General features: G+C 41.5%; 1 protein-coding gene across 1 annotated transcript; it reads left to right on the top strand.

The window, feature by feature from the left end:
• Nucleotides 1–13768: 13768 nt before the first annotated feature.
• On the top strand, nucleotides 13769–26411 carry MEAK7 (MTOR associated protein, eak-7 homolog). The gene is made up of 8 exons (XM_061357913.1): nucleotides 13769–13892; nucleotides 14968–15144; nucleotides 17731–17961; nucleotides 18720–18864; nucleotides 21679–22119; nucleotides 23343–23461; nucleotides 23556–23735; nucleotides 24771–26411. Exons 2-8 carry the CDS (start codon nucleotides 14977–14979, stop codon nucleotides 24894–24896), a joined length of 1410 nt encoding a protein of 469 aa, XP_061213897.1. The 5' UTR covers nucleotides 13769–13892; nucleotides 14968–14976; the 3' UTR covers nucleotides 24897–26411.
• Nucleotides 26412–27417: the final 1006 nt, after the last annotated feature.

The following is a 27417-nucleotide window of genomic DNA, read 5'->3' as shown; positions in this document are numbered from 1 at the left end:
TAATGAAACCAGCTGATTGTTCCATTATCAGAACAGAGTTGAACCAGAGAGAAGATAAGATTAATTTCTGAACATCCAATTTCAGTATCAAAGTTCAAAATCAAAACACCATCAGCAACCTAAATCTATTTCTCTCAAGAGATCTATTTTTTTTCTGAGAGGTGGCAGGAACAGCCCCACAGCATGAAAGCAGATATTACCATGCTCAGGGCTTTAAAAACATAAACTATTGTGTTTTCCCCCCAGTATGTGACATTTCCTGGGGCTTTTCTGACATTTAAGTATCATCTAGGCATTTAATAACAATCAAGAAGGGGAAAAGAATGGGAAAGGGAAACATAAATTAGCATGAAAGATTAAGGGAAATGAATATGTATAGGACACGAAGAATAATATGCTGGTATACAATGGGATGCACAGAGCAGAGTGGGAGGACTTCGGTTCCTAAAGTGTTGATACAAGGGATTTAAATAAAAATTGAATAAAATCCTATTTAAATGCTAGAATAAAAAGAAGTGAACAACTGGCTAGGGAACAGAATGCGTTTCTACCTCTCAGAGGTCAGACAAATGGTCGACTGACAACAGCCACAGATGGTCTGACCGCAGAAGCCTGCAAAAATAAAAAAATTACAGGGTTAGATCAAGTCTGATGGTTCTTTTTAACCTCATTCTTTGCTGTTCTTCTAACATAAAAGCTATCCTCTAGCCCAAAAAGAACGTACCTGTCACAGATGTAATAATAGGGCTGGTAGCAGGTCCTGAAGGACATGGTGAATGAAGTTCCTAAGCCACTGTCCATCATATTTGAAAAATCATGGCAGTCAGGTGAAGTTCCTGATGACTGGAAAAAGGGAACTATAACTTATTTTCAAGAAAGGGAAAATAGATGACATGTCAAAATCTTGGAGCAGATTCTCCTGAAAGGCATGCTAAGGCACATGAGAAACAACAAGGTGCTTGGTGACAGCCAGCATGGCTTCACTAAGGGGAAATCCTGCCTGAACAATTTGGTGGCCTTCTATGATGGGGCTATGGAACTGATGGCCAGGGGCAGAGCAGTTGACGTCATCTACCTGCACCTGTGCAAAGCGTTCAGCACTGTCCCACATGGCATCCTTGTCTCTAAATTGGAGAGACATCAATTTGATGGATGGACCACTCGGTGGATAAAGAACTGGCTGGATGGCTGCATGCAGAGAGTTGCAGTCAATGGCTCAGTGTCCAGCTGGAGACCAGTAATGAGTGGTGTCCCTCAGGGGTCAGTGTTGGGAGTGATCCTGTTCAATGCCTTTGTTGGCTACATAGACAGTGGGATTGAGTGCGCCCTCAGCAAGTTTGCCGATGACACCAAGCTGTGTGGTTCGGTTGATACGCTGGAGGGAAGGTATGCCATCCAGAGGGACCTTGACACGCTTGTGAGGTGGGCTGATGCCAGCCTTACGGAGCTTAACCATACCAAGTGCAAGGTCCTACACCTGGGTCGGAGCAATGCCAGGCACAGCTACAGGCTGGGCAGAGAAGAGATTCAGAGCAGCCCTGTGGAGAAAGACTTGGGGGTGCTGGTCGATGATAAAATGAACATGAGCTGGCTTCAGTGTGTGCTTGCAGCCCAGAAGGCCAACCATATCCTGGGCTGCATCCAAAGGAGCATGGCCAGCAGGTCGAAGGAGGTGATCCTGCCCCTTTACTCTGCTCTTGTGAGACCTCACTTGGAGTATTGTGTGCAGTTCTGGTGTCCTCACCATAAAAAGGACATGGAACTGTTGGAACAAGTCCAGAGGAGGGGCACGAGGATGATCAGGAGACTGGAGCACCTCCCATATGAAGACAGGCTGAAAAATTTGGGGCTGTTCAGCCTGGAGAAGAGAAGGCTGCGTGGAGACCTCATAGCAGCCTTCCAGTATCTGAAGGGGGCTACAGGAATGCTGGAGAGGGACTATTCATCAAGGACTGTAGCAACAGGGCAAGGGGAATGTGTGTTCAAACTGAAACAAGGGAAGTTCTGTTTAGATATAAGGAAGAAGTTCTTTACGGTGAGGGTAGTGAGGCGCTGGCAGAGGTTGCCCAAGGAAGTTGTGAATGCTCCATCCCTAGCCGGTGTTCAAGGCCGGGTTGGACAGAGCCTTGGATGACATGGTCTAGGGTGAGGTGTCCCTTCTCATGGCAGTGGGTTGGAACTGAATGACCTTAATGCTTTCCAAATGAAAACATTCTATGATTCAGTGATTCTGTGTCTCAGAACAGTTTCTATGTGCATGATCCTAAGACAGTACTATTCAATTTTACAAGAATAACAATGCTTCAGCAACTAGATAGTAAACTCTCCTGCTGAGAAAAAGCAAACAAACAAATAAATGACAGCTCATAAATTTATTGAAAATAATGAAAATAGCATTACTGGAGATAGCACTGCAGAGCTTATTGTCAGCCTGCTCTAATGTTAAGATTGTTTAAGGATGCCTAAGTCATGTTACATTTATTTCTTCTAAACTTGCCCTGAGCTACATGAAAAGTCAGTTAATTATTTTTAGAAACTTCCAGACACTGCCACAAACAAAAATTAGAAATTCAACACAATACTACTGTGGGGTGCAATATAGCATGAAGTTGTACCACAAGATATGAAGACAATCTCAAACATGGAAAAATCATGTCTTTTCCAATGCCCTGGGTTATAAAACCACAAAAGTGTTCTAAGTGTGATAGCAATTTAGAGGAGGAAAAGTTATCTGAAAGCTAAACCTGCAATATGCTATTGCGTAGGTTTCTCTGTTTTTGATTGGGACTACTTGCCATGTCCTTGCTTTAGTTTTGCCTTGAATAAAGCAAAAAACACTCACCACTCTTATAATTAGCCTTTACAGAATGCAAGAGCTTTCTTAACAGTCATCCTCCTGCCACAGGATCAGTACTTTTTCCAGCAAATGACTCACTTTTCTAATCCCCTACATGTAACAGTAGGGCACAGAAAACAAGTGCATTTACTTTGTTTCTAGTTGGCTGTGCAGCTAGAAATTGTACTGCTATGACTTCATTCTCACCAAGGGACTTGCTGTTTCGGCAGGCTGGTCATCATGGTTTAATCATGACAAAAGGAAAAGGCAATCACTAAATCACTTTTGTGCTGTGTCTGATACTGATTCTGTCATAACGGTGCTTGCTTTTCAGTCATAAAGAGTCAGCAATTTCATCTTTCCATGAGATACATTAGGTATTGCGTAGTTGGGGACTGCCTGTTCTTTGTTTAGAATTCAGAGATTAGCTGCTAATGTAAATTACAGATACGATCTCTCTTTACATAGGCTAAAACAGAATGGATAAAACATGCCTAAATGAGATATTCCTGCATTCTGTCTTTATGGAGAGTATCTAACCTACACTTGGATCTTCTGCTGCAAAAGATGAGCTGGAAATTCCAGCATTCAGATCAAACACTGGGAACAATCCTGTACTAGTTTGAAGAACAGCTAGATGATTTATCATGCTGGTTCCAGCTCAAATGAAAATGAGATAAAAATGCCTTGATACAATGACACCTTAGACATTATGGTTCCATAATGTCTTTTACTCACATAGATCACCAACTCTATGGTAAGCAAAAAAAAACATTTCATCTGCAACCTTAGTGTACTGCACATTTGAAGGTTCTTATTACCCACAAAAATGTAGGTACATTGTGATTCTCCTCTGCAGGAAAAGGGAATCAGAAACTTTCCAAGGATTTTCAGGAGTCTGCAAAACCTCTTTATCATTTTAGAACAGCAGTTACTAAACTACTTTGACCAAGGAGTACCAGTAGCTGTCTATCTTCATTTTTTCTGGAAACTTTAAAAGTGAAAAAAAAATTCCTAGAAATGTCTTTGCAAAGCAGCTGTAGATTATTTATGGTACCTTTACTAACCCCAGTCTCAAATGCACCGTTTCACATTGAAGGGATATGTTTGACCCGTCAATGATCTGTGAAGGAGACAGTCCAAGCAGTCCATTCCTGAAAATGAGTGAAAAAATAGTGAGAGTCTGTTTTAAACAATAAAATGCTCTCAGTACTAATTCACCTATAAAGTTACAGTATGAGCAGACTGGCTAGATCCTCTGGTTATTGTTCTACATGCCAACACAGTGTTATTCAGGGCTATGGGATCAGTTTGCTAGGTACATAACAGTGTAGTGTATGACTGCATTTTCCTGGGATACATATGCGCTTGAATTTCTGTGTACAAAAAACCTGACTCAAGCCTGTGCCAGATTTGTGGACCATTCTTCTCATGCATTTCTCACCTGTGTTTCAGAAAACTGTCTGAAGTTCCTGGTTTTCCTTCAAGACAATCATTTTACTTGCCCATCACACTATTCTGGAAAGGGACAGCAACTCTTTCCCACCCAAGATGAGTAAGGAAAGAAATAGTCTCAAAAATCAGTTGTCATGGAAACCAGAACAAGGACTTTCAAGGCCATACTCGATGCATTTATAAATCAGAGATCAGGAAAATCCTACCCATTTATAAGAATATATTGGACAGAAAATGTCTTTATTACAGGAATTCAGATATTTACTAGCTCAACAAATGCTGCAGTATAATGCACTAAGTAAGTAATTATTTTCTGTAATAGAATGCGATCTCATCAGAACCAATAAGTAGATGTGTTTGAGAGAAAGGCAGTAGTAGCCATAGAAACAGCCTGATCTTCCTGAGCACCATAAGGTATCATGTAAGACAGTTTTGATGGTGGCCTTACATTCCTGCCAGCTGTGTGGCTGCCTTTGAGTGCAAGAGGCTTTTTGGTGCTCCTCAAGCTACTGGAAACAGCACAACTCCACTGCTTTTGACAGGTATGCTGGCTCTGACAGGAGGTGCCTAAGGGCAAGGGGTTCCTTTTGTTGGATGAGAGTAAAGGGTGATTCCAGGGCTACTTGTGCCAAAAACCATGTTTTATGTATGTTGTTAGGAAGTGTATTGCAACAGCACTTGAGTAAAATCAGGGTCATTGTGCCCTGTACTCTTTCAGTACTTGTATGGACAATCTCTGCAACATCATGCTTGCAGCATGACTCCAGCTAGCTAAAGAGAGGTACAAGAGAACAACTATACTTCCTGAGGCCATCGAGCAAGAGCAAAACACTTGGAAAAAAAGTTTTGTGTTTTTTTTTTTTTATTTTTCACTCAGATTTTTCCCACCTCTTTGATCAGGTTTTATTTTTCTTTACCAGTGTTTCACAGCTTCACTTCCTTCCCCCACCCCCTTTTGAGCCTCATCATCAGCTGCATGCAGAGAGCCCAACCTAAAGCCCTGGCAGAGCTTGTTGTTTCGGACTCTGATCTGTGACATACCTCCTGTTTAACAATGGAAATCACAGTTTTAAAACAGCAACTTCAGTCCTGTCTGGGGACACACACGCTCTGAGTCGCCTCTAGCAGCAGATGGCTTACACTTAGCCCTTCAAAGCTATCACAGCTCTTTGTTATGATCTTACTGGTACCTTACTCAGTATAAATGCACATTATCCTCTTGCTTGTGTAACATGTAATAGGGTCCAAGCTGTAAAACACCAGTCTGACCTTCAAGACACCTTATTATACCGTGGAGAATAGCTGGATTTACAGTTTAAGGCCATTTGTTGCTAATGATGGTTTCACTGTAATGTAATAAAGCACAACTGGAAAACAGAAAATCAAGGGAAAGCTGGTATGTTCTGCTCGGGACAGCATCTGTGAGATCTGCCACACTTGCTTTGCAAAGGTGCTGGACTGCCCACCCATGGGATAAACACAGAGACAACACAAACTAACTGCCCTACCTTCCTCCCAGAGCTTATGGCTCCAGTAGGCAGGACATCTGGACCATGTAGGAAGTTGCTCCAGAACCAGGTATTTTAGCCACAGGTTTTGGCTGTGACTCATTGGAGCAATCTGGCCATGCTGAAATGTACAGGGATGTGGCTCCATACTTGTGATGCAGCCATAAAGGAAGCAACCTCTGGGAAACGCATGAGGCAGGAACGCTTTCATCTCTTGCACTTTAATCTGCTGTCTCACCTTTTACCGGATACTCTTGGAGAAGAGATCCCAGCACTGAGCAATCAGCAATGGTGTGCTCCCATAATCTGCACTGGTTTGGCAAGTATTGCTTTGGCCAATAACCATCCCATCATGGGCACTTATTTACTCAGGGAAAGTAAAGGCCAAGGACTTTGGACTCCGATAGACACACTCCATTTAACGTGCACAAAAATATGGGAAGCAGACAAAAAGATGATCTACAGTGGAAAATAAACTGCACGGCACAAAAAGAAATTTAATAAATAACATCCAACCCAGGTGGTAGGGAAGAAGCTGCAAGTAACAATGAAAGCAGTGCAATGCTAGCAGCACAAAAACCTAAAATTGCAAGAAATTTGCTAGTGTACTTAATGGCTCTGAAAATCACACAAGTCCTTATCATGTTTCCATCACTTCTTTTCAAAACCTGAGTTCTCCATACAACAGAAAACAAACGCTGGTTTCTCTTCTCATGGTGGGTGTAAATACTGTACACTGCCAAGAAACACAGCTGTCCTGCTGAAAAAGACTTCCTTCACTAGTAACTACAAATGTAAGATGTTTGTAAGGGGTTTGCTCCTACTGTTTGGCAAAAGAGAGAGAGTCTGTATGCATTAAAGAGATGAAAGAGGGTGAAAATGAGTTCAGGAACATTACTGAGATTTTCATATCTCCTACTCGAGATACAAGTCTCTAAAATTCTTTGATTTTTTATCACTGTATTTTCACATATTGTCTTTGCTTGCGTTATCACTTCTAGGAGTTAGGATCAGCAGACCAAACAGTTTGACCACAAGAACACAGTTGTGATGGTAGCATTCTGTGGGGCTATCTATGTTCATATCCCGTTTAAAAAATCTGTACCACAGCATTATTACTGTGTAGTGCTGCCCGTATTACAACTGAAATAGATTAAATGCAGACTGTGCTCTGAGGAAATGAGACCTTCTTCCTCCATCCGGAGTTAAAAGATCCCCTACTTTTAATCCTGAAGTACTATATATGGAAACAGCTAAAGGTTATGTATCGTCAGACCCTCTGTGAAACTTCCTTATGAGAAAAAAATCTAAAATTCTTTCATGGAAAGCAGCCTTTTAAAAACAAAGTGAGACCAAAAACAACAAAAAGATAACAAAAACGACTGTTGCTATTCAGTGAGAGAAAGAATTCTCCTCTTTGACTCCTTTATTCAGTTATAGACTTGCTCTCCTTCTCTACAGTTTTTACTATATAGAGATGACAAACCTTGGCAAACAATACAAGTTAGGTTATGCAGTAATTATTTAATTCTACCTAGGCCTGGGCTAACCAGAAAATAAACAGAAGTGGTTGTGTACAGTTTCTAAAGCATCACAGGGTGCATATTTAATGAAGCTTCCCTTGTTAAGTGTTATTTCATATAATCATATTCTCTCACCTTTCAGCTGCCCTGCATTTCATATATTCAAAAAACTGAAAGCAAACTGCCTTGTGAAAGACATTGGAATAAGCTGCTTTTTTTTTTTTTTTTTTTTTAAGGCAATTCCTAGTTAACATTTTTATTATAAAACTACTTTTGTATTTAGGCTCACTGACAGTTTGAAGTGTTTTTCATAAAGAAAATCTGGATAACAAGAGTAATGTCTTCCCCACATTTTCCCAAAGTGGAGTACAAAAGTATCTTTTCTCCTCACTTCAGAGAGCTTGTATTTTGTTTTTTGTTCAGTTCTGTAGAGTCCAGAAGACAGCATGGTCAACATCTCACATCTTCATTAGTGCTTCAATAAGCCCTACAACATTTTCATACATTAATTATCCCACCTTTCAACTATTTAGTCCAGCCATGTAATAATTCCACCTTGCTCTTCCCATTAAACAGTTCTGAATCATACGCAATGGAAAGGATCTATCCAACCCCCCTCAAAACATGGGCTGCAGTATTCTGAGGAAGATAAAGCTAGGGCAGCCTAAGAGAACTTCATATCCATATTGTCCCCTTACTATGGGTCATGTATTTCTTCCAGTCACCAGGATCTAGTCCACAGCCCAGGGTAATCATTATGATCTATATACATGCAAGACATACTACAATTTCACAGAATCATAGAACCATTACAGTTGGAAGGGACCTCTGGATATCATCTAGTCTAACCCCCTACTAATAGGCATTGCAGTTTTGCTGTAAATATAGAGGCTGCCTCTTGGCAACAACATGCTTCCTCTCAGTTAACAGGCTATGACAGGAGGCTTTTACCCACTGGAAGTACATTTTCAAAGATACTGCATAATACTATCTTTACTCATAATCAGATTCACCTCTTCACTGCACCCTTTCTTTCTCCTTTTATAGAATGGAGTTGGCTACTAATAGGCAGAGGTTTTTATAGATGAAAGTGCAAAAACTTGCAAAACCCAGAATTTCCTTTCTGACTACCTATGAACTCAGTTATGGTTACAGGCAGACTCTTTCTTTTAGCCATATATGGCAAACCCATAAAACCCAGAAAACAAATCAGGTAAGTAACTGCAAGGTTATGGCTGTCATAGCAGCCAAACAAATGCAGGGCTGAGTAATACATATAGAAAAGGGCATCTCTGTGTAGGTTTGGACTATACCTTTTAAAGTCAAAGGAATTTTGAGCTGAGGTCACGCTACAGGACAATCAGTGGGCTGAGCTGACAACTGTTTTTACCAATTAGTAACATTTTTGCATGATTTGACTTACTGTGACTGTAGGGGTCTTGTAGTCTACATCAAAACAGGAAACAGAGCCTAATGGCATTAAAAAGAGGTACAATGACTTTTGTGTTCATTGGACCCTAAAACATGAACAAGGTTCTTTTATAATTTAATTCCACTATTTTCAAGAGGTCAAAGCTGACCTCTTTTGCATGGAACAGTTCTGCAATATAATGTAATTCAAATGCAGAGTAATAATTGGGAAGTTAAAATTATGAAATGTATTTCCTCCATGTGACTTAAAATGCTGCCTATCTGGACTACAGGTTGGAAGAGAATTTGAAAGCCCTATGGCTTGTTTGGGAATATATTCCCAACCCCCCCTTCCTGAAAGTGTAGTATATCCCAACAGGGGAACATACCCTGTCCTGGGTTCAGTTGTAACAGTTATTTTTCTCCTTCTTAGTAGCTGGTATAGTGCTATGTTTCAACTTTAGCCTGAGAACAATGCTGATGACACACCAATGATTTAGTTGTTGTTAACTAATGCTTACTCTGATTAAGGACTTCTCAGCATCTCATGCTCTGCCAGTGAGGAGGTGCACAAGAAGCTGGAGGAAGCAGAGAGAGGACACCTGACCCGAACTAGCCAAAGGTGTATTTGGAACAGAGCTCCTCTGTATCTCTCTCTCTCTGCATAGTTTGACACAGTGGGGTCCTATTTTCAGCTGGCCTTTAATAAGAACACAGTGAAAGTATGTTTCTTGTCAAAGGTGAATCAAATGGATCCACTGCATCACTGCCACCACAGGGTAACAACCTTAACATATGCACACAAGACCAATGAGCAGCAAAATTTCCCTCTGTTCTATCACAAGATACAAAAAAACAATAATTTTAAAGAAACTAAAAGATAACCTAAGTAAAATAGTCATGCTTGATGTAAGACCACAGCTGCTCAACTCAAAATTTGTACCTTAGGTTGTTACCTCGTAATAATTTCCTTTAACTGAAAGAAAGTGTTATTAGAACTACCTGGAACTAAGGCCATTTAGATTTTCTATAGTCTTGGCAAACTGATAAAACCAAACCTACTCCATTTTATGCAAGTCAAAACCATACAGTGTTTTAAATAAAACAGTTTGTGGGTTTGTGGGTTTGTTTTTTACTCTGCAAACAAGTGAACTTCTATCACTAGTTCACAAAATTAACCACAATTGTTTCCCAGAACCCTCTTGTGTCTTCTTCCTCTTTTTTTGTGTACCAGTATATTCTCAAATGTCCTTAAAAGGCTTCTTGGTGTATTCTCCCTTTCTTACTGGCAGAAACAAAGTGACTTGAGACACCTAACTAGCTCAGCGAAAGCATCTGAAAGTACATTAGTCATTTAAAGAGAGTTATTATTACTCTCTTTAAATTATTACCCTTATGCTATTACAGCAAATTATTACTGTTATGGACCAGGTTACTAGTTTGACTTTATAACTTTATATGCTTTTAGTGCAAAAAGGCTATGAAAGGGTACTAGCCTGTGACCTGGAAATTCCCCCTGGTAGGAGCATAATCGATGCGATTTAGTGTCTTGTGGCTTTAAGAGTACGTCTACTCTGCAGATTACAGCCTAGTGTCACAGGCAAGTGACAAAATGCCATCCAGTAGCAGCAGGAATCTCCATTTAGATTGACAAGCAGGGCAAATAAACCCACAGTTCCTAGAGTCACCTCTCTTACAAATGGGCAAGACTTGAACGGAAGAGGACAAAGCAGCACACATCTTTGCAAAAGCACCTGCTTGGAGCTAAGGAAGGCCAGGTATCATTTGACTGGTTCTGAGCTCAATAGTGAGAGAAGAGAGGTCATGAAGTCAACATATGTTTGTGAAGATAATACTGGTCAGCGCATCTGTCAGTCAGTCTTAGCTGGCTGGATGGCCACTGATTGTCTTAGTGCAAGGTCAGTTATACTAGAATCTCTGGTCCTGTATTTCCAGGCTGAAAAGATGTCAGACAGAACTACAGTATGAAACAAAACTATTAAAATAAAATCATTCAATTGTTCCAATTGAGAAACACAGAAATAATAGCGTTTAAAAAAAATAAAGAAGAAAAAGCTAACTTGAATTCAAAAGCTCTGTTATTCTTATGCTGTATGTTTCATTTTTTCTCCTTAGGTATCAACTGGAAATTCATTATTGACAGAAACCAAACCATCAGAGCAGACTTTTTCCAGGACCTGCGTATGTGGCTCAGGGAGGGAGCTTCACCAGGAATGTATTTTTGTCCTCCTGGCCTGTATTATGTTTGCAGAATTAATGGGAAGGGGATGAAACTAATTTGTTATATTGGCTTTTACTTCTACACACATGCAATCTGAAAATGTGGGCATCTAGACACGCTTTGAACAGTGTTGAAGACCTCAGTGCAGGCTACCCGGCTAACATTCTAAACATGCAATGCCACCGTGTGGACAAATAAGTCCCAAGCACAGATGATTTGCTGAATTCGTGCGCACATTGCATGAACATTTCCTTTTCCTCAGGTTTGACTTCTTATATCCCGATCCTGCTGACTCAAGCTGGTTAATTTCCATGACCATAGTGATGACCATTATGAACCTGAATCGGTATCCATTTATTCAAATGTGACCGTCTTGAAATTGTGATCAATGTGTTTCTAAGTCAGAGCTGGCATCAAGGATATTCTACAGGGGTTTATGAAGCTTTGCATACCATGAAGATAAACACCCCCCCCCCCCCCCAAACCCCCAAATTGGTATTTTTGGAACTTAACTTTATCAATTTTTACTTGGTGCAAAAGGACAAATAAAAGGGAGCTCTGCCATGGCTAGTACAGATAATTTTCTTTCTTATGTATAAAGGAACATTGATGCCTTCTGTTGACAACACACTGATCAGACTATAATTGAAAGTTAAATGCCAAGGCTGCTAACCTGTTCCATCTTATCTGGTTGCAGGAATGCAAACACCAGCTTTGTAGAAATCTGCAGACATCTTTCCGCTGTCTGGAAGGAGGCTTCACATTGATCTCTGGCTGCAGACAAACCAATCAGTTAGACGAACCAAGGCCAAACAAGGCATCACAGCTAGGAAGGCAAAGGCCTTGATATATTACAAACCCTGTGGCTGAAAGTACAAGGGCAGTGCTGCTGAAGTAATGTAACAGATGGAAGGTCATTGATCTGAAAACAGGTGAGTTCTGGGCCCAGTTTTGCAACCATTCAGGCTACAATTTTTCTCCTAAGTGGTCTCTGGCCAGTCCCTAAGCATTGTCCTCATAGCATTGCATTTGCCACTTAGCCCTTGCACAGTCTTTCCATGTCCAGGTTGCAGACCAGGGTGATTTTGCTAGCCACAAGGTAGAAGCTTGAACTATTCATTGAGAAAGTTTTGTGTTTTCTCTCCACTCTCTATTGCCACAGAAATTCACCAGAGCCTGATTGCACACCTTGAGACATGCGTGTGTATATTACACACAGGCACACAGGTCTCTTTCCTTCCCAAAAGCCAGGAGCTGTCTGCACACAAATCAGTGCTGGCAATGCCTCCTGCCACAGACCCTTCTGCCCCTTTTCAAAGCCCCTTCAATAGCAGGCATCAGGGCACTTTACCTCTCTCTGACAAGGGCCACCGGGGGTGGTCATAGGATTATATACATATATATAGAACAGTTTGGGTAGGAAGAGACCTTCAAAGCCCATCTGGTCCTACCCCCTGCAAGGAGGAGAGACGTCTTTAACTAGATCAGGCTGCCCAGAACCACCTCCAGCCTGCCCTTGAATGCCTCCAGGGATGGGGGGCATCCACCTCCTCTCTGGACAACCTGGGCCAGTGTTTTTTCCCCCCTGAGTGTAAAGAATTTTTCCTCACATCCAGCTTGAATGTCCCTCTTTTAGTTTAAAACCATGGCCCCTCTTCCTGTCACAACAGGCTCTGCTAAAAGCTCTTTCCCATCCTTCTTATGGACCCCTTTAAGAACTGAAAGGCTTCAATAAGGTCTCCCCAGGGCCGCCTTTTCTCCAGGCTCAGCGACCTCTCCTCTAGAAGTCAGTTGGTCTGCCCCACTTGTAACACTGAATTTTCACTTTCTTTTTGGTGAAAACCCCCATGGTTTAGGGCTCTTCTTCAGGTAGAAGAGTTCGTTAGGTAGAAGAGCCGCCTCAGGGATAACAGCCTGCTCAGAGAGAAGAGTCCCCTCAGGGAGGTGACCTTTGAAGGTCCCTTCCAACCCAAACTGTTTTGTGGTTCTATGACCACCCCAGGCAGCTTCTGTCAGAGAGGGGTAAAGTGCCCTAGTGACCAGTACTGAGGCAGCTTTGACAAGGACCGAGGCAGAAGGGTCTGTGGGAGAAGGCACCGACAGCTCGGCTTTGTGCTCCTGTTACTTCCTCACAGCTTTCCACAGCGGGCTCCGGCACCGCTGCCGCTCCCCCGCGCACCGCGGTGCCAGCCTCACCAGTCCCACTCCCAACACCGGTCTCGGTCCCCCCCGTCACCGCCTCCTGAGGAGCGGCACCGCACAGCACCACCCCCTGAACCGGCTCAGGGCCCGCCCCACCGCGCTCCGCCCCAGCCGTGCGGCCTGCAGGCGCCGGCCCGCCCCGGCCCCGGCTGCCGGGGCGTGTGTTAAAGGGTAGAGGCCCAACCCGGAGCAGGGGGAGGTGGAGAGCGGTAGGGAGTGCTGTCGGTAAGCAGAGGGGTGGTCCTGCCTTCCGTTTCACTCCGTTCCGGAGCGGGGGCCGCTCGCTCGCCTGACTCCCGCTCTGCATTGTCGCCGGGATGGCGGAGAGGGAGAGGGAAGAGGCCGGGCCCGCTGCCAGCCGTGTGGGAGGGATGAGCTAAGCGTACCGGGAAATAAACCAGCAGAAGGGCGAACCGCGCAGCCTTTTGCCCGGCTTTCTACCGATTCCGGTGTGGGGAGCGCCGTGCGTGAGCACCGGGCCTCGGCTCCGCTGCGGGGACAGCCCCTGGGCCACGGCGGGGCAGCCCCACTTGTGCATCCTCGGGCTCGGGGAGAGGGGTCCGGGATCCCCTTTCTGCAGCGGATCGCTGCTTGAGTTAAAGGGTGCATGGTTCGTCTTCCAGGTTACAGTCGTCTCCACTGACTGGTGTTTACCCCACGATCGGTATCTTCCTCGCAGGCGAACAAGCATTTTGCGCCTGTGCTGTTCAGCGAAGGTAAAGGGCCCCTGCCCAACCTCCTCCGTGCAGTGGTTTGTCAAAGTCAGCGTCAGTTAAGGACAGAAAGAAAGACTGGATTAGGCTGGACAGAGCCCTTCTGAGGCTGCTGAAGGACTCTGTGATGGGCTTGCCTGCAAAAAGAGGTTTCTGTGGAACTGGGAATCCTGAACCAAAATTGAGGTCCCAGAAAGACATGGAATGTATGGAAAGGAAACCATCAAAGACTGTTTTATTCTGTTCTCCATCTTTTTTATTTTGCCACTGCAAGATCCTAGACAGATAGTAAGGTAGTTTACAGTAATGGTGGAATTTGAGATTTCAGGCCCTTTCAATCCTAAAAAATCAGTCTCCTTAATGCAGGTGAGTCCTGAAACAGTGAGGGAAATCACAATTGTACCATTAAATGTCTAAAAGCTAACACACCCCCCCAAATCAAGACCTCAGCCAACCTTAATTCTGTGGGTGCAAGCTCTCAACAGCTGACTGCTTATGAAGCTGTGTGTTTTTCATGGGTCGTGAGCCTGAGTATTTTTATTACGGTGTTTCTTGGCAGCTTTTTGAATGAGTTTTGTGTTGCATACTTAGAAAAAACATTCCAATCTCATCTCTAGAGGCTTTACAGTTGATGGTGTTTTAGTGCCACATCTTATTAGCTTCAGTCCGTTAATGCATCAGAAAGATGTAGCATAACCTGTCATAAATAATCCATAATCATGCTATTCCCTTCACATTACTGATGTATTCCAGTTGACAGACTCGTGGTCAATTTCTACAAGCTAATTTAATCATTAGATCGTATCGTTTTTTCCATTTGATAAGACCTGAATGAGGTTTGAATTGGTAAACAGGGTGGGTTTAGCAAAGAGCTGGCAGATTGGAAATTGTTAAAGTACAGTTGCTGGTGTTCCTCAAGTTCATTAAGTCTCAGTGGATGCGGAGAATAAGCAGCAGTTTATAGTTTTCTGGAAGGCTGGTAATTTCCTCTTGTAAAACTTGCACTGCTATGTTAGTCTGTTCGATATGGCCATTGCGATACCTTTCTGTTTACTGCTTTTTTATTCCTTTGCTACAGGTTGGAAAGATGGGAAATGCAGAAAGCAACGTGTATCAGAATTACCTTTCCAGATTCCTTCCTGAGGAGCAGTCTGACATTGATGGAGTATTTGACACCATATCAGGATCGAGTGGTTCAGCTGAAGGAAAAAATAGCAAAGCTACAAAGAAAACTGTGACTCTGGCAGCACTGCAGGCAAGACAATATTATTCCTGATATATCTGCGTTGAACGTAATTCCAGAAAGAACTAAAGACATGGCAATAGTTACTTTTTAAGGGTTGCTTTTTTCAATTTAATACTATGTTTTGAGGCAGAATGAATATTAAACTTTTTCTTACAGTTTAACATGAGTAGTGACTTTCGTGTTTGTATTGATTGTTTTAAATTGCACTGTTTGGTCAATTTGCAGCTTTCCTGATTCTGAAGTAAGTTGGGATGTATGAAAATTAATATTCTTCCCCCTGGAGTCTTACTGAGAAGCTGTCACATAGTTGGTTTGTATTTGGTTATGTTTTCCTCTGTTGCATCACTGTTTCTAATATTTTAACTTGCATTAAAAGGAGAGAATTCAATTTTGCTTGATTAAACTGTGTCTCTCTGGTTTAGGTGATTAACATTATGCTTTCTGATTAACTTTGCATTCATTTTCTAATCAAGAAGGAAGAGAAAAATGATTTGTTGCAATACTTGATAACTTCAGTTAGGCAGGAATCAAATGGCCAAATGAATGTAATAGTATAAGTGCGTTTTCATATATGTTGCACAGTTAATGGAATCAAATTAAAACTTGGTGAAAGAAGCAGGTTATTTTAAGATATTTAGGAACCCTAGCTTTAGCCTTCTTCCAGCCTGGCTGTTTATGGACCACCACTGGTTTGGAAATAGCGGTGTTGCTGCTGCACAGCTTTTCAGTCCTAGTACATCCCAACAATCTGGTTCTCGGTGTCTGTTATGTGGGACCTGGAAGAAGTTCCTTTTCTAGTTTTGCCCCTAGATCAATATGATGTTCAATGAGCATTTTTCTTTTCCTGCTTTTCTGTTTGCCAACTTAATATCTTTTGAAAGACTGTAGATACCACATTCCTTAGTGCAGGCCTATTGCAGTGGAATGCCTACCTCAAAGGTGTGTCTGCTCATGCCTCAGCTAGGTTGATTGTGGCAGTTGTTTGAGGTGTTTGTGCTCATGCCTCAGCTAGGCTGATCTAGCAATAGTCTGATCATATTGATGAGGCCCCAAGCATTACCTCATGTAGGTACCACTCTGCTTAGGCTCAGTGCTTTACTAGAAGGAAACTACATGGATTCTGGACTAGAGCAGGCTGCACTGCAGAGCTTGGAAAGCAGGTAGGGCAGGTATCTCCAGATACTTTCTTGAAGCCATTTCAGACAAGGGTTCTAAACTGTCAGGGGTGTTTTTTAGATGCTTACTGAAGATTAACTTTTACAGTCCTTTTTTGCACCCCTGGTCTACTCATTGTAATAGCTGTAAGCATAACAAAACAATGCAACAAAGTGGTGGGTAGGAAAGGGTAGGGAGTAGGTGGGTACTATTCCAGTGTGAAGTAAAAAGCCCTTCAATATATGGTTTTTGTGTTCCCTGCTGCTTGTCCCACTTCAGGCGCATATAGCACTTTCAGAAAGCCTCTTAAAGACAGCTGTACCCCTTGTGACTATCCCTCCCTCAATATGAAGCACTCTAATGTGCAAGACTGTGGCTGTTAATTCTGCCTCTGCTTAAATCAATGGGAGTTTTACCACTGACGTCAAGAAAAGCAGGGTAGAGGTTGGCATATTGAATATTGTCTATATGCACATTACCAGCCATTAACAGCCCCGGTGGCTTCAGTAGGAGTGGTTTTGAGACAGCAGTAGATTGGTGATAGCAGCTGGAGTGCCTTTATGCAGCTGGAGTTCCATTGATTTCAGCGTAGTCCCCACTGGGCTACAACTGGTACGTAAGAGTCAAGTCAGGTTGGTATGTTACGCACAGCACTTCGTGCAGTGAAGACACTGTGCAATCATGTCCTAGTGTATGGATGTATTTTAGATGATTTATTTTTAAACCATGTAATTATCTTGACCACTGTGAAAGTTTCTTGAATCCAGTCAAATCTTTCCCACAGTGTTGTGATTCATGATGTATACCAGTTAGATTCAACTCAAAGCGCCAGTTATACAGTTTAGATGAATAAGTTTTGATTTTGACTGTCTTAACATTAGGGATGCCTTATAATAATCAGGCAATCTCAGTTTTGTTCCGTGCTTGAATTAGATGTTGCTATGTGGATGGAAACTTCTCAGAATTGTTTCCATGTGTGCATGATGGCTAAACACATTGCCTGCATTGTCTTAAGGCCAAATTGAGATATAGAAAAAACTTTCCTTTATCTTTTAAGTATTCTTGAGCTCCACTATCAAAAGTTTAAATTTTAGATGTTGGCCTGGCAGAGTTGTAAGCCTTTAAAACATAGTTATCATATAGAAATCCTGTTAACACTTTACAGTGTTGCGGTTTTTTTTGAAGTCCATGGCCTTTGTAGAAAACCATTGTCAAATCACTAAATACTATTGAAATGGTGATACTGTATAAGAATAGGGGTGTCTTTTTTTTTTTTTTTCTCTTGGAAAACCAGTCCTTTGACAAAAGTTTGCTGCTAGTAGTAGGTACTTGGTATTGAAATCCTTCATTCACAGTGGTACATGTCAGCATAGATTAGCTGGAAAATGTGAGTTATTTTTTATTTGTAAAATGTGTTCTTTGCTGTTTTTCTCATTGTAGGCGTATACACGGGAGCCATTACCGGAGCAAATGACTGTTCGGTTATACAATGGAATGAAAAGTATTGCCGTAACTGGGAAATCATCTGGGCTGAATGAACAGATTTCTAAGGAGCAGTTTGTAATTTTTATGTCAAACCTCTTAAAAGGGAATGCAGATGAGAAGATTACCATAATAATGAAAATGATCTCCAATACAGAAGGGCCTGTGAAAGGCAAGCAAATTCAAGAGGTAAACAGGCATTTTAATGTGTTGTGAGGGGGATATTAAGAGAACAGAAATGGGTGGGTAATTTGAAGGTAATCTTCAATGCACAAGATTTAAAACCAAGGTTCCTGACTTTTGTATTTATTTATTTATTTTTTTTTTTTTTTAGTCTTTGTATACTACTAACTCGCTGATCTGTGACAAACAGTGTAGGCAAACCATGTTATATGGGGTGACTGTTTCAGCTGCGGGCTTTCCTATGCTGAATTTTCTACTTTGAGAAACAGGATCTGGATTTTGTGGCATATGCTGACTGTTTTGTGTGATATTTCACAAACTCTCTTTGAAAAGAGTGCTGAGACTGCCTATACTGAAGAGCCAGCAAGGGTTATGGTATGGCTGGTGCTTCTGGGAACTGAGAATGTGTTTTCTAGAGCTTTAGTTGCAGGATAGATGTGTGAGTCAAATACGTAGCTTGCAAGGTGAAAGGGTGGCATCTCGCAAAACTAACTCACTCCTATCACAGCAAAAATTGGACTTTCATGTGATATTTTATGGAGATGATTTGTGAAATAACATTTAAAGAATGTCTTGAAAAAGGATACTTTTCAAGACTTACGAAACTGAAATAGCATTTCTGTTATTTCTGACTTACTGTGAGATGTTTTTGCCATTGGGTTTACAACATCAATACTGCATGACCTTACTTTTAGAAAGTCCTTTCAATCTCTTGGTGATTTTATTTAAGAAATGCCAAAATGGTGATGTTTTAACTTTTTAAGTTCACAGAGGATCTGATCATGTCTGTAGTCCATGTACTGAGCTACAGAAAGGAACTGAAAGGTTGGAATTTGGAGAATACTAGGGATTCTGCAATTGGGGTAAAGGCTCTGGCTTCTCAGCTGCTATCAGAATTGAAGCTTGCAGGTAAGTGGCACTGATACAGTATATTCTAGAATGGCACAGAGCTCAGCTACTCATTGATCTTACAAGAATTTTTCTCTTCAGGTTGCATCTTTGAAATGAAAGGGTGAGACCAGTGTTTCAAGCCTACTGCTTTGTGAATGACTTGAGAATTTTATTTGTTTTACCATACCATCTTTCTCCCCTGAATTCATAGAATCATAAAATAGTTAGGGTTGGAAAGGACCTTAAGATCATATAGTTCCAACCCCCCTGCCATGGGCAGGGACGGCTCACACTAAACCATGTCACCCAAGTCTCTGTCCAGGCTGGTCCTGAACACCGCCAGGGATGGAGCATTCACAGCTTCCTTGGGCAACCCATTCCAGTACCTCACCACCTTCACAGTAAAAAAACTTCCTCCTCATATCCAATCTAAACTTCCCCTGTTTAAGTTTTAACATGTTACCCCTTGTCCTATCACTACAGTCCCTAATGAATTGAACAAACACCACCCAAGTATTTAAAGACAGAAGCAGGGACTGTGAGAATGAAGACTCTGGGTCCACTGTAGGAGAGGATCTTGTTCGTGACCGTCTTAAGAACCTGAACGTGCACAAGTCCATGGGACCTGATGAAATCCATCCATGGGTCCTGAAGGAGCTGGCGAATGAAGTTGCTAAGCCACTGTCCTTCATATTTGAAAGATCATGGCAGTCAGGTGAAGTTCCCGATGACTGAAAAAAGGGAAATGTAACCCCCATTTTCAAGAAGGGGAAAACAGATGACCCAGGGAATTACAGACCAGTCAGTCTCACCTCTCTGCCTGGCAAAATCTTGGAGCAGACTCTCCTGGAAGGCATGCTAAGGCACATGAAAATCAACAAGGTGCTTGGTGACAGCCAGCATGGCTTCACTAAGGGTAAATCCTGCCTGACGAGTTTGGTGGCCTTCTGTGATAGGGCTACGGAACTGATGGACAGGGGTAGAGCAGTTGATGTCATCTGCCTGGACCTGTGCAAAGCATTCGGCACTGTCCCACACAACATCCTTGTCTCTAAATTGGAGAGACATCAATTTGATGAATGGACCACTCAGTGGATAAAGAACTGGCTGGATGGCCGCACACAAAGAGTTGCAGTCAATGGCTCAATGTCCAGCTGGAGACCAGTAACGAGCGGTGTCCCTCAGGGATCAGTGTTGGGACCCGTCTTGTTCAACATTTTTGTTGCTGACATGGACAGTGGGATTGAGTGCGCCCTCAGCAACTTTGCTGATGACACCAAGCTGTGTGGTTCGGTTGATACGCTGGAGGGAAGGAATGCCATCCAGAGGGACCTTGACACGCTTGTGAGGTGGGCTGATGCCAACCTCATGAAGTTTAACCATGCCAAGTGCAAGGTCCTACACCTGGGTCGGAGCAATGCCAGGCACAGCTACAGGTTGGGCAGAGAAGAGATTCAGAGCAGCCCTGCGGAGAAGGACTTGGGGGTGTTGGTCGATGAGAAAATGAACATGAGCCGGCTTCAGTGTGTGCTTGCAGCCCAGAAAGCCAACCATATCCTGGGCTGCATCAAAAGGAGCGTGACCAGCAGGTCGAAGGAGGTGATCCTGCCCCTTTGCACACCTAGAGGTGTGCAATTCTGGTGTCCTCAACATAAAAAGGACATGGATCTGTTGGAACAAGTCCAGAGGAGACCACGAGAATGATCAGGGGACTGGAGCACCTCCCGTATGAAGATCGGCTGAGAAAGCTGGGGCTGTTCAGCCTGGAGAAGAGAAGCTGTGTGGAGACCTCATAGCAGTCTTCCAGTGTCTGAAGGGGGCCTATAGGGATGCTGGGGATAGACTCTTCATTAGGGAGTGTAGTGATAGGACAAGGGGTAATGGGTTAAAACTTAAAACAGGGGAATTTTAGATCGGATATAAGGAGGAAATTCTTTCCTGTTAGGGTGGTGAGGCACTGGAATGGGTTGCCCAGGGAGGTTGTGAATGCTCCATCCCTGGCAGTGCTCACGACCAGGTTGGACGAGGCCTTGGGTGTTGTGGTTTAGTGTGAGGTGTCCCTGCCCATGGCAGGGGGTTTGGAACTTAATGACCTTAAGGTCCTTTCCAACCCTAATTATTCTATGATTCTATGATTCTAAGTTTAGATTGGATATAATGAAGAAGTTCTTTACTGTAAGGGTGGTTAGACACTGGAATGGGTTGCCCAGGGAAGCTGTGAATGCTCTATCCCTGGTGGTGTTCAGGGCCCGATTGGACAGACCCTTGGGTGACATGGTTTAGTGTGAGGTGTCCCTGCCCATGGCAGTTGGTTTGGAACTGTATGATCCGAAGGTCCTTTCCAACCCTAACTAGTCTATGATTCTATGAAATTCAGGAGAGCTTTGGTTTGAAGTCCCAGTTTAAGTGGATGTACAAAACTACTTGTCATGCAACATACCTATTTTGCAAATATGTGACTTGCAGGTGGCAGGCATTTATATGCATATGCATGTATTTATGACTGTATGTCCTTTTAGAAAGTATAGGTTTTATCTTTGCACTGTTGTAATGATTGATTTTGCTGTCTTGCAAGGAACATCTCAGAAGTTGTAACTAGGCTCCACGTTTCTTAGTCGTGACAGCCCAAACAGTGGATGTCGCAGGCAATTTTTTTCTCAGCTCTGTGGAGGCATCTGCTTAACATAGGTGACTCTTTATTGTCACTGACTCCTTTCACATGTGGTTTCATGTCCTTTAAAATAATGTAGTATTGTGTTTACACTTGAAAATCAACAGATTATTTTCCAGACTGGGAGACTTATTATTGTTCCTGTGTGTCTTATTGTTTAGATGGGACAAAACCTGTGGGTCCTCAGTTGATGGAGACAAATTTTGATCAAAGTGTCATTGAGGATTGGGTGTACCGAGTTCCCCAGATCTCAGTTTTCCTCAGTGTTATTACCAGGCAAGGCCTCCATGTTCTGCATTCTCTCACAGACCAAACCAAAGACATACTCAACCTGGTTCCAAGCTGCAAAGGCATCAAGGGAAGAGGATTTGTCAGTCTCTTTGACATCCCATCCATCATATACATCAACTCCCACTTGCCTGCAGAGCTACAGCACAAGTGGCAGCTTTTATTTTCTTCTAGGCTTCATGGGGAAAGCTTTTCACAGTTATGTGCGCATATAGTGAACAAGGGTCCTTGCCTAATGATCTTAAAGGACTTAGATGGTTATATCTTTGGTGGGTTTGCATCTCACTCCTGGGAGGTGAAGCCACAGTTTCAAGGTAAAACACACTTTTCTTTTTCTATTATCTCATGGCTCTGATAAACGTTGTCTAATCTGTACAGGTACAGGAATCCCCTCCACTTAATGAACACTATTTTACTTTTATGACATGAAGTATTTCTTAAACTTCCAAGTGTATTTTCCTTTGGCAAGAATAACACTGATTTTTGAACAACATGAAGTACATGTTAAGTTATTCTTGCTTTGTACCCAGGCAGGCATATTATTGATTAATGTTTGTCTGTTATTTGATATTGATCATAAACCAAGTTTTCTTTTAAGTGAAATCTTACCAACCCCTGTTGCTGCATAGGTTGGAAATGAAATGAAAATGAGAAACACAACATAGACAATGAGTTAGAGTTTATGTAAGATGCCCAGCAGATGGCAATCTTTCATCTCAGAAGAGCTGAGCCAGGTTAAGCCTCCAGTTGCCATTTGTGCGCTTCTCCCAGCAGCAAAAGGATCCTTTGGACAAGCTAAACTTCTTGTTCTCTTGAAACCTCTGGGGAGAAGAGAGGGGTTTTCTGTAACTCTTTGGAAAGAACTTTTGTGATGGCTTTCAGAAAAAAAAAAAAAAAAAGAAAATTATGGACTCTGGGTAATCTGGCTTGTTGGGAATCCTTACTTTTGCCACATTAAAAACTAAATTCCTGTACTTGATAACTGCCACTTTAGTCAGTTAATACAATATTATGTTATGTTGTTTACACATTTGCTTTGTGTCTTTTCCTGCTAGACTAACACGTGTAGTGTAGTAGACAATCATACCACAGGTCCCTCTGAATACCAAACTGGGCATAATGAAAATTGTACTCTAAGTCATTGACCCTAAACCGATCTATATATCGCTATACTCACAACTAAGGGAGTCTGCAGTCATACCAGTTTGTTCAGGTCTAGCAGCTGGCCAGTTTTAGATGAGTGCAGGCCTCTGATAGGTGTACCCTTGCACAGTAAAGTAACGTACTAGTCATGCCTCTGACTCTGCCCTTGGTCACAGCCATATAATCACATCGATTTCTGTGACCCTGCACAGAGTTAACTGAAAATAAACAATAGGTCTAGATCTTGATGGGAGATTGGTATTGGCTTTCTGAAATTGCAGCTGCTGTCTTTGATTTATTCAGCTGCACTTCTTCAATATTTTTTTCCTACCCTATTGGTAGGCACATTATTGCTTGGCCAGTTGTCTGACTATAGATGCTTTTTTGTTTACAGGTGACAACAGGTGCTTTCTGTTCTCTGTTTTCCCCTCTCTTGCTGTTTACACATACACAGCCTATAATGACCACTACATGTATTTGAACCATGGCCAACAAACAATGCCAAATGGACTTGTAAGTATTAAGCAATTTATACTGCAGGTTTCATAACTTGTCCAGTTCGGTTTACATGTGTACCAAGTGCTTAGTGTCCTGCTCTGGTTCACAGGGTATGGGTGGACAACACGGGTACTTTGGACTCTGGATAGACAGTGACTATGGGAAGGGACACAGTAAAGCAAAGCCTCGATGTACCACCTACAACAGTCCCCAGCTGTCAGCAAAAGAGGATTTTACACTGGATGCCATGGAAGTTTGGGCAGTGGGAGATCTCCCGGAAAGTGCAGGGGTAGGTGAACCTGTGAAATTGTGTCCTGATTGGAACAGAAGATATGAGTGCAAAGCTTACTGTTACAGTTTTCTGATTAACCACTGTCTCTCTATTGTAATGAATAATGTTTTCTTTAACTGGCCCTTATGGTACCATATATTTTGTAGCAAGCAAATGGCAGAACACTGGTGGAATTACTGAGGGTGCTAGCAAGAAAGAACATCAGGAGCCATGAGGCAATAGAGTCAGGAGAGCAGTATTTTATTCTGAATTTCAAAAGACCTTTCTGATATTGAGGAATGTATGAACCTCCTTGGAGAGGTTCAATAAAACCCACTGTTTGTAAACCAGAAAGCAAGCACTGGAAGCTCACAATTAGTAAAGCCTAATCTATAGTTCAGGAAGAGAGCCCAAAAGATTTGTTTATTATTAACTTCGAATTTAGTATTGGTTTACAGAAAACTCATGTGAATAGATTTATGCTAGTCTTTCTGCACTTGGATTATTTCTGGGAATGAGTAGGCAACCACTTTCTAGTCTCTGCTGTCTGTGTGATTTATTCTGTTATTGAACTGTCTAGTCTGCACAGTTTGGTGTTGCTTTTGGTTGTTTTCTTATTTTATTTTTATTTTGTTTCAAACTAGATTGATGTGCCCTGTCTGTTTGCTGGACATTTAGCTCTATATAGAAACAGAACAAATTCCTTACAAAAAATGTTGAACTGTACTTCAGTCTCTTCTTTAAAAAAAGTTCACATCTGCACTTTAAACTGAAGTCAGGTTAACCAGGGTGTTCTGGCTGGCATCTAACCTGAATAACCTTCACTGTCATCTTAAGAAAAGTTTATTACTGTTTTATATAACTGCAGCAATAAAAATTATGTGATGTAATACAGTGAATTTAAATGCTTTACTTACATAGTATCCATGCTTCATTGTGACAAGTTAGGAAATCATATTACTTGCAGACTTTTGAGTATCTGTTTCTTGTAGCCTGGTATCGATTCACTCGTAATGACATTTTAAACTGATTTCATGTTTTTTTGTTTTGAAGAAAAAGGGTAAGAAGAGTATCCTGGATGTAGATCCTGAGGCTCAGGCCTTATTAGAAATGGCTGGAAAAAGTCGTCTGAGCGAAGGTCTACGAGAAACCGTTGAAGATGATGAGGATGATAACTGAAAGAATCACTGTAACATGAAAATCCTTTAATTTCCTCCTGATTGTTAATGTTCCTTGGACAGGATATTTTTTCCTCTTTTTTTTCTTTTCCTTACATTTACCTAATTATCTGGGACAAAGCTTAAGTCTCATACAATATTTAGGTCCCATACAATATCCTATACAATTACTAACTTCATGATTTATGTGTGTGTATGTATATAAGGACTGTTCAAGACACTGATTAAGTCTCTTATACCTCAACTGCACTTATTTATTTGCATGCAAACTATAATGATGTCTTACTTTGGTAGACACAGGTTAGGCCACATGTTTCCATATGAAGGATGCTATTAATCCACATTGCTTCAGTTAAAGCATTAAATTTCATGTTTTCCAAGTTGCATTTTCAACAATGGGCTGCAAGATGTCCAAAATTGTATGTATATGGTATTTAGTTTTGTAATACTACACAGTAGTGCAGTTAAGAAATTTCCCTATTGCTTTTTAAACTTAATAGAACAGAACTATTGAAATAATTCAGCCATATTCGACCTAAGAATGGGCCAAACCTCCAGCAGAAATTGTCTAGAGAAGGTACGATCTTTAGTAGCCTCACTTGGGACTGGAGTAAAAGATCAGGCTGTAAAAAAGGTTGAGAAGCATCCACAGGTAATTGGGAAGAGTAGCTGCAGATGCCTTGTAAGAATTTTTTTAAATCACCATTATGTTTGTAACATGTTTAAAGAAAACTTTATTCCCACATAATTAATCGTTACTTCATTATGGAAAAAAACTGCACATAATGTAAAATGTACTTGGTTGGGTTTTTTGCTGTTTTGTCGACTGTTCACCGGTCAGCAAACAGTGTTGTCATGTCTCTTGTACTCAGAGCTTTTTCTGCTTGAATCTGTTCACATCTACCAGTAATTATTAGTTTGACCTTGCTAATTCTATGTGTAATTAACTTGTGAAAAATAGCCCTAATTTCTACCAGGGACTGTCATTTCTAACCCAGCAGATTGTGTTTGGTTATTAGTTTGTATGTCTGTCAGTCTTCCTCCTCCTAAGGAAAAGGACCTTACAGAATCTCCTTTGTCCTAGCATGAGTTCTCAGTGCAGCTTAGAAAAAAAAAAAGTGTTTTAACTGTCTATAAAATACTGCAGTCCCTTTTTTTCCACCTGATGTTTTTCATAGGGAGCCAAATTGTAATGTTCTGAATAATCTGCAGTTGTGCCTTAATATAGATCCTATTTTTAAAACTTCTACTAAACAATATGAATTTAACCTTGAAAGGAGAGCATGAAGAAATCAATCCAGCCAGACATCCTGGAACTCAACTATGCATTTTGTATGCTACCTGAACTAATGATTGGGGCATATATGCTATTTGTTCTAGTACAGAGTATGCTGTGAAAGGCCTGAATTAATGTTCTTTAGTCTTGTATTTGCTTAAGTGAACCAGATGGTCTACTAAGTTTGTAACACATAGAAAAAATGTAAGTATTAAAATAATTACAGATACTTCTGTATTTTTTTCTTGTCTGTATATTTTAATTAGAATTTCAAATGGTACAAAGTAGGGAGTGCTATATAGACAGCAAGTAAGTACACAATGATCTCTTTAAGGGTGGTGATGCTGGCTTCTGTTTTAACATTTTCAAACTCTCACCATAAGTCTCAGAGGTATTCTTCACTCAAGCACTGACTAAACATAGTGAATACTTGAAGTGATGACGTACAGGAATGAGATATAATTGAATTTCTGCAGTAACACAGGAAATAAAAACAACTAGACTTTCTTTTCTTTCCATTGCAAGGCAGAGACTGAAACCATTTGCAAGGATTTAAAAGAAATCAGTGAGCAGGCACCTTTGGAGACTGTATCTGAGGAGTCTGAATGCACAAAGCTCCTCTTCAGCAAAATATTTTAGTGGCCAGATTTTCTTGCATTTAAAGTGCGTATTAGTATAGTTAGTTCTTTATAGGCTGTGAATCCAAAATCATCCTCTTTAAACATTTTGTGATGATCAGCGTAGCATTTTGACCTCTGAAATGGTGCTTTTTAGACAAGTTTGTATCTAAGTCTCTTCAACTTCACTTTGAATTGAAGGTGTTAACATGGGGCAAGAAGAAAACTGACACTAATGGCACTTTTAGCAAATATATCTGTGAAGCATTATTTACTAGGACACTACTGATCGAACTAGCAGGTGGGATTATTCAAAATTGTTCTTTAAACATAAAAAAAGTGACTCAGAAGAGACCCAATATTTTTTTCTTCCTCCTCTCCCTCCTGAATGTTTAAAATGTTTCATGTTCATGCATCTAAAACCACCCAGAAAGCATTTGCCAGCAGTAGGCTTAGCTATACTAAACATCTCTCAATCACTTTTACACAGCTGCTGATCCAGCTGCAAAGATTAACATCCCTGTTACGTATATGAGTCATCTTTATTCTAATGTGCTTCTGAAGCGAGTCCCTTCCCCATTAAATCTGTCCACTGCTGTGCATCAGATCAGCTTTCCACTCTCCTCCTA

Source organism: Neopsephotus bourkii, unplaced genomic scaffold (assembly GCF_033783945.1).
Source record: "Neopsephotus bourkii isolate Nb327-2 ecotype Australia unplaced genomic scaffold, CSIRO-AGI_Nbou_v1 NB_926, whole genome shotgun sequence".
Lineage (NCBI taxonomy): Eukaryota > Metazoa > Chordata > Aves > Psittaciformes > Psittacidae > Neopsephotus > Neopsephotus bourkii.
The sequence above is the reverse complement of the archived record's forward strand: the minus strand, read 5'-3'. Positions and strand labels throughout refer to the sequence as shown.